This window comes from Myripristis murdjan, chromosome 22 (assembly GCF_902150065.1).
Source record: "Myripristis murdjan chromosome 22, fMyrMur1.1, whole genome shotgun sequence".
NCBI lineage: Eukaryota > Metazoa > Chordata > Actinopteri > Holocentriformes > Holocentridae > Myripristis > Myripristis murdjan.
In genome coordinates, this window is record NC_044001.1 from 28,996,148 (window position 1) to 29,011,046 (window position 14,899).

At 40.7% G+C, this 14,899-nt stretch overlaps 1 protein-coding gene across 1 annotated transcript in view; it reads left to right on the top strand.

The window, feature by feature from the left end:
• The window catches only part of rragd (ras-related GTP binding D), an 80,059-nt gene extending 69,952 nt beyond the window's left edge, over nt 1-10,107 (top strand). Inside the window, exon 7 of the mRNA XM_030045212.1 lies at nt 7,734-10,107. Within this exon, the coding sequence (XP_029901072.1) occupies nt 7,734-7,885 (152 nt within the window). The 3' untranslated portion in view covers nt 7,886-10,107. The remainder of the gene's footprint in view (nt 1-7,733) is intronic.
• Nucleotides 10,108-14,899: the final 4,792 nt, after the last annotated feature.

Sequence of the window (14,899 nt, forward strand, 5' to 3'; positions counted from 1 at the left end):
GCATTACCCCCACACAATAAATTAGAAAAACGTGCGGCCAGACTGGGATAAGTGAGCGATTACTTTTAGAAGCAATTAGTGTTGCAAAATTCCCGGAATTTTCAAAGTTGGAAAATTTCCATGGGAATTTTCGGAAATTAACGGGAATTAACGGGCATTTTTGGGAATTTATATTCACTGCATTCACCCGGTCATATACATATATACTTAAAAAGCATTTTCTTTCTCTGTATAATAATCCTATGTCTGTTCTGTTGTAGGATATTAATACAACGACCAGCAGTTATCCAGTGTTAGTAAGAGGTTTAGGCTATTAATTCAGGCATAGGACTGTGTGCAGTACTATTGTTAAGGTGTGCATATGAAGTGGTTCAAACTACGCATTAAAATGTATAGAAATGCAGGAAATTGAATCGTGATGCTGATGTAGTGATCGTCTGTCTCAGTGGAAGTGCTGTAGCCTAGTGGAGTATAGGCTACTGATTGATGATGATCAAATGTGTTCGAAATTATTTGCATATGTGAATCACGGTGCACAGTTGAATTTGCATTGAATCATGCAACATATTTGTTTCCACCAAAATGCAAAGTTGACTGTTTATATTATAAGTTTTATATTTAAGTTTTATTTCACACACTTGGGTATGGGGATGATGATTTTACAGTATGCTGGCATTGTGGCCTTTGGGTTAGAGGTGAGTCCTGAGTTCAGGAGATTAGGGTTTTCATTTCCAAAATGGTGATATTGATGTTGACATTCATTTTATTGATTATTGTTTATTTTTGCCCCATTCACCTTAAGTTAACAACAACAAAAATGAAATTTCTTAATTTATTAAAAGCTTAAATTTCCATGGAAACTTTTTAAAAAACCTCATTCAAATTGATGACAAGAAAAAAAAAACGAAAATTCCCAAAATTCCCGAGCCAAATTTTCCCGGGAATTTTCGGAAGAATTTGAAAAAAGTGACAGCAAAAATCTTCTGAAAATTTCCAATATTCCAGAGCGAAAATTCCCACGGGAATTCCCACGGGAATTTTCAGAAACTTTCCGGGAAATTTACTGGAAACTTTCCACCCCTTTGCAACACTAGAAGCAATCCAACTTACCGATTTTTTGCAATTCCACCTTAACGAAAAATTTGTCCCATAGGAAATGAATGACGAAAATTTCGCAAGCCTCTAGGGCGCACAGATTTTGCGCTATGCCCACACACAAAATATGAAAAAAGTTTGTCTTGTGGAGATGAAGCTGGATGTCAATTTTCAAACCAATCGGACTTTGCATTTTTTCTGAAAATCTTCTCTTTAACTTGCTCATACAGCCACAATTTTCACTCCACATGCATAAAAAGTGATAAAGTAGTAGGAAAATTGGTTTTGCTTCTGAAAATCTAACTACAGAAGCAAACCGCCTTAAACTTTTGACACACTGATACTTAACAAGGCAGGAGTGCCAGCTCTCTGCCTCATAGACTTCCATTATAACTGAAACCCAAAATCTGGGGAGAGAAGGAGAAAAACAAACTTTTCTACCTCACTCAGAAACGGACAATTTTTAGGAGTTGGCACGCAATTTTCACAGTTTGCCAACGAAAGCCTTACATTTCTGGTGATATGTTTTATTTTCCTATCGGACTAAGGGCCCTATCTTGCGCCAGACTCCCTAAACCCGCTATTTGCGGATTTAGGATTTAGAAAGAGGCGTTCCCCCGTAAAAGTTGCTATCTTGTGCACCTCCCGCTATCCGCAAAACACCTGCGCTACCCGCTATATTATGCATAGGCGTGTTTTGGGCGTTAAGCCAGTTAAACCAATCAGTGTGCCAGGTGTCATTGCCTTTAAGGGCAGGCTGCGCTATCCTAAATCCTAAATCCTAAATCCTAAACCCGCGATGGAGAGAGGGAGGTAGATTTTCTCAGGGCTTCTACTGAGGCTAAAGCAAGTTGGCTTTATATACATATTATATATTATATTATAGGCGAGTTAATTCGGGAGGTGGAGCCACATGTGTCCAAGTAGACGTGTCACAAGGTTGTACTGATTGAGTAAAATCCCCGGGCCACACCACAGACACACAAGAGGCAGAGGTGGAACTATGTGTAAACTAATTTATTGACAAGGTAGATTGGGCAAATAAAATATTAAAAATAAAAATATAGCACAGCTGCTGGCTTATGATAAAACAATAAAACGTGCTGGCGTAAGTGTCCAATTAAAACAGTCTTTCCTCTAAACAGTCTATATGAGTAATATACTCAGTCCATTCCGGCGGCGTCCCGGTATCAGTCCGACCGTCTGCGTGGCAAGGCTCCGTCGGCGCGCATTGAAGCCGCCTGGGCGCGCTCTCGTAACAGCCCAAACTTTAGGGATAGCGGATTGCGGGTGGTCAGGACCACCCGCAATCCGCTATCCCTAAAGTGTGTGCGCAAGATAGCAACTTTAGGGATAGCGCATGAAACACGCCCACGGACACACCTCCAGGCGCAAATGACGGAGTCGGCATAACGGATAGCGGGTAGCGGGTGGCGCAAGATACCGTTTAGGGATAGCGGAGGTTCCTAAATCCGCAATTTGCGGGTAGCGGGTAGTGGCAGCGGATAGCGGGTGGCACAAGATAGGGCCCTTAGTGTCATTGATTAATAAGCATTTGTTTGACCATTACTTTGAGGAGATTATCACACAAGCACCACTGTCACTCATACTGTGAACTTTCTAAAACATCACTTCTGTCTCTGGGCGGACAAGCCAAGATGGCAGAGTGGTTAGAGTCTCTACCTGCCATGCAAGAGACCAGGGTGCGACTCCCCGACTGGACAAGAGGGCATCCCTTGTTTATTACCTAATTTAGTTGTTAACCATGACAATAAAGTGGTTCTTATTATTCTGCCTGTCATTGGCTAGACGAGAAACACAGTGGCATTTAGGGTTTCTGTAATTTTCATTTCTGTGCTCTTTGTGTATGCTGAATATTTCTACAGTGCAGGGGTATGACTTTTACTTTATCACAAGATCAAAGTATGTCTTTCATCACTGGCCACGAAACTCACATTCATCTATGTCTATTAATATTTACCTTTCAGTGTAAATTTCGAAGCAATTTTGATTTGACTCTAGAATGCCCCTAAATGCCTCTATTTTTCTCTCCTGTTGTGTCTCAGTGGCCACTAGCACTGCTGCCTCTACATCCCAGCCTTTGCCCCAAACACCAAAGCATCTCCCTAGCAATCACCCCAAACACCGTAGCAACCACCCCAAATACCATAGCAACCATCCAGAACACCATAGCAACTGCCTAGCAACACCTTAGCAACCATTAGGAACACCATAGCAACCACCAAGAACACCATAGCAACTGCCTAGCAACACCCTAGCAACCATAAGGAACACCATAGCAACCACCTAGCAAGGCCCTAGCAATTACACAGCGATTCCTAAGATCTGGAACTGCTCTCATTTCTGGGGTTGGATTTGATCAAAATATGTGCGAAGTTGCTGTGATGAGTTGTGATGTTACCAACAACAAGCTAAATTTGTCGATTTCTTCTGTTCTTGAGAAACGTTACAGCATTGATAAATTAAAAGACTAACAATTAGCCAGTCTAAATGTAGCCTTTGCTGCAGCGAAGCCTGATGACACAGTCAGTCACCCTACTGTGATTGGTTTAACCAGAGTCAGTGCTTGTTCCACCTTTGGGCCAAGACAGTAGTCTTGATAGAGACATGGACAGAACTCATTCAACCACAGCGTGATTCATGGAGTCTGGAAACCAGACCAGTATTCCTTCAGGTTCCCCTGCCACTCACAGGCTTCCCTTTGGGTTGGCCAACTTTGTTCTTTTGCTCACTTACAAAGCCTGCTGCAGATCAGATGCTGTGAGCACACACAGATGAAACAATTGAAAAGCTGCTGTTATGTAAATACATTAAAAGATTATCTTAATCACTCAGTCTGTCATACCTGAACTCTATTGTTGCTGAAGAGGAATGACAGCACAGCTACAGTGGTGCAATATGTACTTTTCCACTGTTGCTGGCAATTAAATCCCACCATGTAAGCCTGTTTTATGACTGCAGAGACAGGCAAAGTATGTCTATAAAAAGAGATAAATATTGTGCAAATATATAATGTCCCTGCTAAATCTAATAGAGAATTTTGCCACTGTTAGTATCAGTATTGTCAGTAATAGTATTAGTACTGTTAGATGAGGACTGTATCTTGCTTGAACTGATGGTTTCCCACTTGGCATCCATTCCTCTTGTGGCAGCCTGAAAGGGGCTTCTCTTTCTGGACCTTAAAACCCAAATTATTTGCAGTAACCAGTTTCTAAGTTGAAAATTGTTCTGAAGACTGGCTTTCTCGCTCAGCGAAAAAGTGACAAATCTTGTTTCTGTCAGCGGTGTTTCCAAGCAGCTAGGAAATCATTTTGCTTTGGTTTTAAAATAGCGAATATATTTATACTTAAATTAATTTCACTTGTTATTGTCTTTGTTAATCTTCAAACACCCTCATTTTCTCTGCTCATCTTCCCTCTTTAAGGAAAAAAAGGAGAAGAGCTGAGGCAGTCCTCCTCTACATCAAAGTTTGGGATAAATCCTGTATACTGTATAACTGACACTTGCCGCCCCCACAGTACTCTACACAGCCAGCACTCTACCAAAATTCTGTTTTCCCTGTCATCCTGTGGAAACCACTGGAAACTTGATGAACTCAAGCCTGTCACGAGGCTGCAATTAAAAGAATGAAGTAGCTATAATGAAAATATATCTTACCAGTTTGAACTATGTTCTTATTTCAGTTTTAACTGCTGCCAAGTTCTTTTAATGCCAGTCAGATTATAGCTGAAAAAGATGTGTAATACATACAGTATGGACAAAAGTATTGAGGAAAACCTCTAAATCACTGAATTCAGGTGTTTCATCCAGTCCCATTGCCACAGGTGTATAAAATCCAGCAGCGAGCCATGCAGTCTGCCTTTACAAACATTAGTGAAAGAATGGCTCGTTCTAAAGAGCTCACTGAGTTCCAGCATGCTGCTGTAATAGTAATGTAATAGGATGCCACCGCTGCAACAAGTCAGCTGGTGAAGTTTCTTCCCTCCTTGATATTCCACCATCAGCGGGAAGTGGGATTATTGCAAAGTGGAAGTGTTTATGAACCACAGCAACTCAGCCACCAGGTGGCAGCGCCACGTAAAGTCACAGAGCGGGGTCGCCGAGCGCTGAGGCTCATAGTGCGTAAAAGTGGTCAACGCTCTTCTGACTCAGAAACTGCAGAGCTCCAAACCTCCTCTGGCATCAACATCAGCACAAAAACTGGGAGCTGGGAGCTTGTCCATATAGTGCATCAACAGCTGACACAAATCTTGTCTTTATTGTCGAAATATGTATGTGTACTGACTCAGTCAGCAGTTTTTTTTCGCTGTGTTAGTTTGTTACTCAGTGTTACTTTGTTACAACCAGTGTGACACTGGTTGTGTTGTTGTCGGCTGCCTTGTTGAATCCTCCTTCCTGCGCTCCATTGATTGAAGTTCAGCATGAACATATCTTAGTCAGTTTGCTCACTTAAGATTTTGGGGTTTGTTAAATCACCATCCTGAAATATGTTTTGTTTTCAAAAACTATGGGCTTATAAGTCCTTTGAGACTGCAACAGTGATGAAGGGTTCCAAATAAAATTGATTTTGAATTTATTCAGTATGTCATCAAAGCTTTCCTCACAAACAGTACTCATTTCAAGATTTCTTGGACTTCAGAGGTAGTTTTGTCCGTGATATTGAATTTCTGGATGAGCTGTTGCTTCCGTCATATATAGTTTTGCTCTAACATTTCTTCCTGTGTCCCTTTTGCTCCTCTGTCTGAATTTGCCTGTGCAGTGTTGCACTCTGTCTTTGTGAACAAAGGATTGTAATTCTCAGTGACTGACACTCCGACTTTTTCTTGAGATTAAAAGTCCTCATGGAGATCATCTCCCACAGAGCCTCACTTCTAAGGAAAGCAGTGCCAGCTGCTGTTAGGAAAGCACTGGCCACAGGCTGCTTGGAATCTTGCCTTGATGCACTTTAGAATAAACTTTCCTTTAAGTACATTTGTCATTTCTCCTATTTTTATCCACTTTCACTTGTGACTTGGATCTGTAATGATGGCACTGTAAACTGTGTTTTGACATGAAACTGGAGACTGGAAATTGAGATACAGTGAACATCTACTGATCAGTCACCTTCATAAGCTGACATCTGCCTGTAAGATTAATATAAGCGGGAGATTTGTATTTACCATATGTAGCTCCAAAGTATTAGTGAATCCATCCAGCACCATTCACTTGTCCTTACCTCATATTACAGTGAATGTTAAATGTTAAATGTTGATGAGATAGTTACATTAAAAGGTATTAAATTTTATACAACATAATACCATCATTTTTCTAGTTAAGACATACATAATTTAATGCTGAAGCTTAACAGCACTCAGCCGTAAAACTCAGCTTCACAGAAAATATGTTTCATAGTCATGACAGTTTGGATTTTACTGCACTTTCAAAATAAGAGGAGAAAAAGCATGAGCTTGTTGAACACCATGTCAGGCCAAAACAAAGGGAGTGTGGGCCAAGGGTGGCCAGCGGGTCCCAAATTGACCGGCCCCGATCTAGATTCTAGATAGAACACTTTGTGAGCTCAGTAACAAGTGCATTCATGATGCAAACATACAGGCCTGTGTGTTTATTGAAGGTGATCTCTGCTGGTTAATTGAATCCCTTGTATCTCTGGAGAATACAGTAGCATTAGGCTTACTGGTAATGTTAGTGACTGAACCATTAGCACACTTGGAGTATCATGCATACCTAAACAGAGGCACTGCTGATATGATCAAATGGTAGGGTATGTGTTGTCTTGTGAAAAAAAAGAGCTTCATATATCACCATACACCACAGAAAGGCAGTGCATTTCTGTTTTTTTTTTTCTTTTTTTTTTTTTAAACAGATGGTTCACCCATTTGAAAAATTTAATGTTTATTTCACCTCCCTGCTCCTCCTGTTCTGTAGCACAGTAGTGGCTCTATCTTCCTCTTATTGTTACTGAGTGCTGGATACTGGCTGGATGCTCCACATGCTAACTGTTAGCCTCCTGCCATTGAGGTGGACTTCCCCCCAGCTAACATTATGAAAAATAACCACCTTAATCCGTTTAAAGAAGGTTTAGCATCACTTTACAAGCATCGCGATTAATAGGACCATCACATGTGTTTTTCCTGTTATCTTCATCCAGAAAGATCCAGTAACTTCTGCACCTCCTGTATCACTCTGCCCCAGAGGAGCAGTGGCCGCCATAGAGACAGAAGCAGATTGCTTGAGTTTGGCATTGTTTGTTTTCTTCACTGAACAAATCCATATATTGGAGGACAAAAAAAAACAATTTTCTCCAGGGTGTGAGGGAATTCTCTCTGTTGCTGTAGGTCACATTTAGGCCTCTTTGAGCTGCATTAATAAGGTGTACTGACATAGAGAGACATGGCCAGGCAGATTGACGCTCCTCATGAACACAGAGCTATTGTTGTATTTTGAAGAATGTTTGCTGGAGGGAAGTCTACCTCAGTGGCAGTTAGCATTTGGAGCACCCAGCCAGTATACATCACTCTACATTTTTCAAAATGGGCAAACTATCCCTTTAATGGGAACCAACTCTGACGTGTAAAAGTAACTGGTGGTTAACTCGGTCTTATCTTTGTGTCTTGCAGGACTCATTGACTACAACTTCCACTGTTTCAAGAAAGCCATACAGGAAGTCTTTGATGTCCGTATCAAGGTTCAACAGAATCGCAAACTCCTCAATCAGAGGAGGTGGAGCAAACAGACTGTGACCAATGGAGGCCTCACCAACCCACACTGAGAGCTGGTGACCTCGCATATCAGTCACCCAGCTGTAACTGAGCTTAACTCCTAAGATTATCCCATTCAGCTTAGCCATTAGGTGATAAGAACATCAGCCCAAAAAAAATCATCTGTGGTTCCCTGGTTGATCACTGACTCCAGCGCTCCATGCTGACAGCATACATTACACTGAGTCATAGTAAGCCAGAAGCATTATCTCAAAACTAAGAAAATCAGAACTTGTAAACTCCTCTGTAAACAGTATATGTCCCATCAGACTTGCGCCACTTGGTTTATTTCCATACAAAGTGAACGCTGTGAGCACTGAGAGACAAATCACTACAAATCGCTGTGCAGTAGATGGATAAGTGGATCGTCTGAAATAGGGTTACCCTAAAATAAACCTGATAAAATCAGCTATATTCATTTAATTATATTTTGTTTTCAAGTGTATCAAATCCACAGGTCATATGAAGACCATGAGCCACTTTTTATTAATAAAGACCTGTTTAGTCTTTAAGGAAAATGTTAGTAGCCTGTGTGTGTTAGTAATGGGGCATGCTGTCATCTCACACCGTGTATGCTTAAAGGTGGTAGTTATCATCACTCAATACAGTGGAGACTAAACTGTTATCATGCAGCACCGGAGCCGGTGGTTATCCTGGTATCCATGTTGTTATCGCTTAATGGGTGAGTTGAACAGTGAGACAATCTTCAAAACAGTGAGTGTATTCTTTAAAAATCCTCTGATGTTCTACTGCCTTGCTTTTTTCATTTTATTAGACACAAGAGACTTGGACAACACACTGGAGGGACATGTCGCTTGAAAGTTTTTTCCAAGTTTGATAGCACTTTGGCACTATCGTGATTTTTCTACTGCACTCCGTCCATCAAAGCTAATCTCTTGTGATATCTCAGACACCACTGGTCCTTGATGAAACTTAAAGGGATAATATATATTTTCATTGCTGTTGATTGTGGTATATATTTTCATTGTTTAAACTGTCACCAAACTTTGAAGGTTCACATTTCTGAATTTGATGAAAGTTGGAGAGGTGACGTGTCTTCACACTTTGTTCTAGTATTTTTTAAAAATGCACTTTTTGGCCCAATGAGCACACTTTAATTAGGTATCTCAAACACCCCAGACCACCCCAGACAAAATTAAGTGGCAATGCATTTGGGAACTCCATTTTTTGAAAGCAGTGATGATCTGATTAGGCTGCTAATAATGGTTAAAATTTCAATTTTTGAAAGGCTGAACTAAAACTACTAGTCAGAATTTGGAGGGATGATGCATGTTGTGGTTGATTGGCTCAAGGAGCGTCTACATCAGTTGTGTGGGGCGACCTGTTTATTGCTGCCTCATTCCAGTTGTAAGCTGGAAACCTGTTTAGAGGCCATCCAAACATATGGTGAGGATGTCATTATTCTGTCGGTGACACATCAATTTGTAGCTATATTTGTCGTGTTCCCACCAGCTGGGGTTTGAATCAGAAAAAAGAAAAGACAGTATGCTAATGTGCCAACTGGAGACTTACCCATTTTAGAAACAACATGTATGGTGTACAAAGAAGAGTGGAGACTTATACATGCGAGAAACACCACATGTGACATTTCAGGACATCCAGTATAAAATGTTGTGCAATGAAACTGAACAATTCATCAAGCCAACCATGCCAACCCCAAGGCTGTGTCCACACGGTGTTTTTGATCAAAGAAAACTTTTGGAAAATGCTGTCTGGAGTGGAATAGGCTGTTTTGGTTTGCAGTGTGGACAGTGAATTTGAAAACGTTATTTTCAACAACTTGTATTAATTTGTGACGTTTAGGAGGAACTCAGCCTCCTCCTCTGTCCATATAAACCACTCAACCATTGTTCATTCCACTTCCTTTTCCCTACAGTTTTAGACATTATAAAAATGTTTTTAACCCTATTTGCTCTTGAGTTTGTAGCTAACTGGGAAATGTCAACAAAAAGCTGCAGTCACATGCTCACATCACAAATATGTGCATTTTTCCACTCTTGCATGGAGAAAGAATTTTCAAACGCACTCCCATGTAGATGGGCACAGATAAGTTTGTGTTTTCAAAAAATCCATATCCGTGTGGACACGGCCTAAGTCATTTAGTTTTTATGTATTTCTATCACTATTTATTGTATTGCTTAAGTTATTAACAAAAATTTGTACTGCTTCTACTGCTTCTGTTGAGCATAAAAATGTTTGTGCAATATTAAAATTTGATCAAATTTTGCCCTTTGCATTGATATTTTCTTATTTAGTATACCATAATTTGCAAAGGGAAAAAACACACCTAAAGAAACTACAACACAACTGACCAGGTATCCAGTTGAAAACTCCTCCATACCAAACTCCCAGCAGGGTCCGCTATGAGTAGATCAAGATTCTTGAAGAATCACACACTGTACAGTTTAGGGACAATAGCTGTTATTTGTAGCCACTGCTTCTTTGCATATGACTTGGATCAAGTCCACATCATCCAGATCTAAAAATATTTTATTTCAAATTGTTTTCTGTCCATATTGGCAATTACTCTAAGATTTTTAGTTCCAGCCAGGATCACATGATCTGTTATACAGTACTTCAGCTGGGAATATATCAGTTTCTGTGGTTTAACAGTGGTCAGCCTACAGATGGCTCCATACTAGGCCCATATGATACAGAACTGATGAGTGAGTTGTCCTTTCAAAGTCCCTTGAAAACGTTGGCAGTCGCTGTTTCCTTCTTTGTCATCCAGCAGAAGTTAAGCCATGTTTGACAGATTCCACTGATGTGCTCTTGATGTTTCTGAGGATTAAAATGGTCAGGACTAGGAGAGAAGTTATGTCATATACATTCTGAATGTATTTAAAGACAAAAACCTTACTGCTGTGTTGCTGGCTAAAGCACACTGAGGCTGCAAACAAATGGACCCGCGGCTGCTCTGGATTGTGTCATCATTATTACACCACCGCTGGATTAACATACAAAAGACTGGGATGTCCAATTGAGATAAATGAAGTCACCACGGCACACACACACACACGCACACATACACACACACACACACACATGAACATACACATACACACACAGATGGGACACTCTATAAGACAAATACATGTTTGCTACAATATTGCATTGTGTGTATGTGTACATTTGTGTGTGTGTGTATGTGTGTGTGTACATGTGCAGACATGCGCTGCCTTGCCAGGTCAAATGTGGATTGCGTAACAGCTTCTGGTGGCTGGACGTGTGTTATCGTCTGCACTACAATGTGTTACATAAGACAATTTGATGTTTAGAGTTATAATCCGGCCTCCGCTCTGCCTGAATGCTCTCCATCTGGGATTTCCAGCTTTTCTCCGTCCTGAGCTCTCCACTCGCCTCGACTCTCTGCTGCTTTTTCACACAGAAAATGAAATTGGACCTCAAAGACTAGGTCAAGCCAGAAGACTGCTGAAGTCTTACCCGATGAGGATTGCACAATTAAACTAACAACAACTAACTAGAATTACAAAATGGGTTTCTGTTTCACACAGAGGCTGCTGAATACAAAATGTATTTTAAAGCGCTATTACTGCAAGGTTAATGTTCAGGAATAATTGTGTGTGAGACTCCATTGCCAGTATATGTAATGTTACATGAGGTTTATTGCTCCATTACACAAGCCCAACCGGACTGAGCAGACCAAATCAAACACACCGAAAAAAAATCTTGTCAGGTTTGGAGCTGGTCTGGGTCCTGGGTCAAGAAGCAGGATTAGTGGTTAAAGGACCACACCAGTGATTCTGACAGTTTGGCCACTGTACTTTTTCCTCATATTTTTTTTCATTGCTACAAGCCATTTTGTAAATCATGCAGGGGTACTAAAGGAATTTTTGGTTGAAACAGCCACCTGATAATGTTCTGCTTCAGCGGCTAACAAAGTCATCAGCGTTCATAAACCACAGATGGAAACCACTGATAACTGTCTGGAGGCTCTGGCTGAGGGACCTTTTCACTCCGCCAAATTCAAGTCATCAAAACACAACAGTGCTGCTGCTTTTAGGAAAACTACTCTGGAGGACTTTATTACAGTGATGGAATACTGGTGTGAAGAAAGTCTGAAGTCTCTGAAAGTTAATTTTCATATCGTAGTGGAATGAATGGAAACCAGTGACTGGAGAAAAGGGAGGAAAAATGCTATTGCAGCTCTAAAATACGATTGCTTGCTTTGGGAAAAGATTAGCAGAAACAAGAAGTATGTAAAATTATTGGTGTGGTCCTTTAAGTTCGGAATGAGGTTTATGAAATTTAAACAACTTTGCTTTGGTTAGGGTGAAGGTCATAAAAGAAAAACTTTCATACAGAAATGTCACTCATATCGTGTCTTGGGAACTGAACCGGGGTTGGCAGAGCTGTAAATGCCTTCAAACAGCCACTCCTGCAGACTTCTACAGCCTGACTTTCCATTGTACTATTTTAGTATCAAACTACTTTCTGTTTCTTTCTGCATCTCCTCCATCTAACCCTTTCAAAGTGGGAAAATATTCCTTTCGCTTTTCATGCACAAAGCATGTTATTTGTATTTTTAGGCCATATCATGTGCTTGCCCCAAGCACTAGCTCAACCCGACAGTCGGGATTATAATTGGTGTTTAACATCCATTAGTGTTACCTTCCTTTAGGAGACAAACCCAAAAGCCCTAACAGGTAAAACAAGTAAAACAAAAATAAATCCTAAACATATTGCAGGTTTCTCCCCAGAGAGCATCTTCCGATCTGGGAGATGAAGGGAACGTCAGGGTGTATACAGCAGCACTGTTTGAAGAACACTTCTGACAGCCACCCAGGCTGCTGCTGCACAGGCTGTAGGAGGCTGTTTGTTTCTGGATGTGTGTGTGTGTGTGTGTGTGTGTGTGTGTGTGTGTGTGTGTGTGTGTGAGTGTGTGTGTCTGTGTCTGAGACAGAGAGAGAGAGAGAGAGAGAGAGAGAGAGAGAGAGAGAGAGAGAGAGAGAGAGAGAGAGAGAGAGCAAGAACAGAGTGTGAACCTACAAGGTTATGTATGTTACTGGCTGTCAGAGAAAATTAGGGTGTTTTTGACTGTCACTCATACTCACACACACACTGTCTGGAGTGTGTAGCATGCCAAGTAGGACTCTGGACTTTTTACTGTTGAAAGCCCATTCAGCATGTCACCTTAACCTGAGCCACAGGCTGCACCACTGATCATCATCAAAGGTCATTTGAAATTTGAAATCTAATTTTCGACTTATCATAAACTAGGTATGACGCAACTCCTTTTTCCCAGCTGAAGGATATTATGAAAGAATACGTTTTTTCTTGTTTGTTTGTTTGTTTTTTTTGTTTTTTTGATAATTTTCTGGAAGGATCTTCCTAAGACTTTCTTGTGAAGGTTTTTGCTAAATAAATAAATAAATAAATAGATAGATAAATAGATAAATAAATAAAAAACATAATAACAACTAACTCAATAATGTTAAATAAACATTTCTTAATGCAATTAAAAATGTCTAATACTTTAAATTTTGACACAAATTTACTACAAATCAATCAATCAATCAATCTTTATTTATATAGCGTCAAATCACAACAGAAGTTATCTCATGACGCTTTACAGGTAGAGCAGCTAAAGACCCTCTACAAATTACAGAAGAAAAGAGAAACCCACCAGATTCCCTCCTGAACATGCTCTCAACAGTGGCAAGGTAAAACTCCCCTTTAACGAGAAGAACCCTCAGGTAGAACCAGACTCAGGGCGGGCAGTCATCTACCTCTACGGGTTGGGTGGAAAGGACAAAGAGAAAGAGACAAAGAGACAGAGACAGGGAGATAAGGACAAACTGGGACAAATGACAACAACAGAACACCAGAGTATCCTGACAGGTAATCTAGATGGTAGTGACACACATCATCCAACCTTCTCGTCTGCAGCTGGATGACCTTCCAGGATGAGCAGGACAGTATAACCTAGACAAGACACAGAAAGCACAACGAAAGCAAAAGGGACAGAGGACTCTGGAACAATAACATGCACTGAGTAAAAGGGGAGGATTTTTTAAGTCTACTCTTAAAGGTAGAGAGAGAATCTGCCCTCTGAACTGAGACTGGAAGTTTGTTCCACAAACGTGGAGCCTGGAATTGGAAAGATCTGCCTCCCGTTCTAGTCTTAGAAATTTTGGGAACCACCAATAAACCTGCATTTTGAGAGCGCAGTGCTCTGGCAGGGTGATAAGGAACTATGAGCTCTTTCAGATAAGATGGTGTCTGCCCAAGAACTTTATAGATGAGGAGAAGAGGTTTAAATTATATTCTAGATTCTACAGGAAGCCAATGTAAAATCCTGTAAAACAAATGTAAAAACAAATCCTCATCAAATATTACTCTGAGATTCCTGACGGTGGAACTGGAGGCCAAGGTAATGTCGTCCAAAGTAGCTATATCATTAGAAACTGATTCCCTAAGGCAGGGGTGTCGAACTGGTGCCATGGAGAGCCAAGAGGCTGCAGGTTTTCATTCCAACCGAAAACTCCACCAGGTGATTTCACTGATGAGTTCCTTCTCTCTGCTTGGAGGTGGGGTGATCAGTGAAATCACCTGGTGGAGTTTTCGGTTGCAATGAAAACCTGCAGCCTCTCGGCTCTCCATGACACCAGTTTGACACCCCTGCCCTAAGGTATTTAGGACCGAACACGATAACTTCATTTTCTTTTGAGTTTAATAGTTGAATTTGTGGCCATCCAGGCCTTTATATCCTTAAGGCAGGCTTACTTGGCTGATGAGTTTCATTCAGCTTTACGGATAAGTACAACTGAGTATCGTCCGCATAGCAGTGGAGTGTTTCCGGATAATATTACCTAAAAGAAGCATGTAAGAGATGAATAGAATAGGACCAAGCACAGAACCCTGTGGAACACCATATGTTACCTTTCTGAAGGAGGATTCATTATTAACATAAACAAACTGATGTCAATCTAATAAATAAGACTTAAACCAGCTTAATGCAGTTCCTTTAATGCCAATTAATT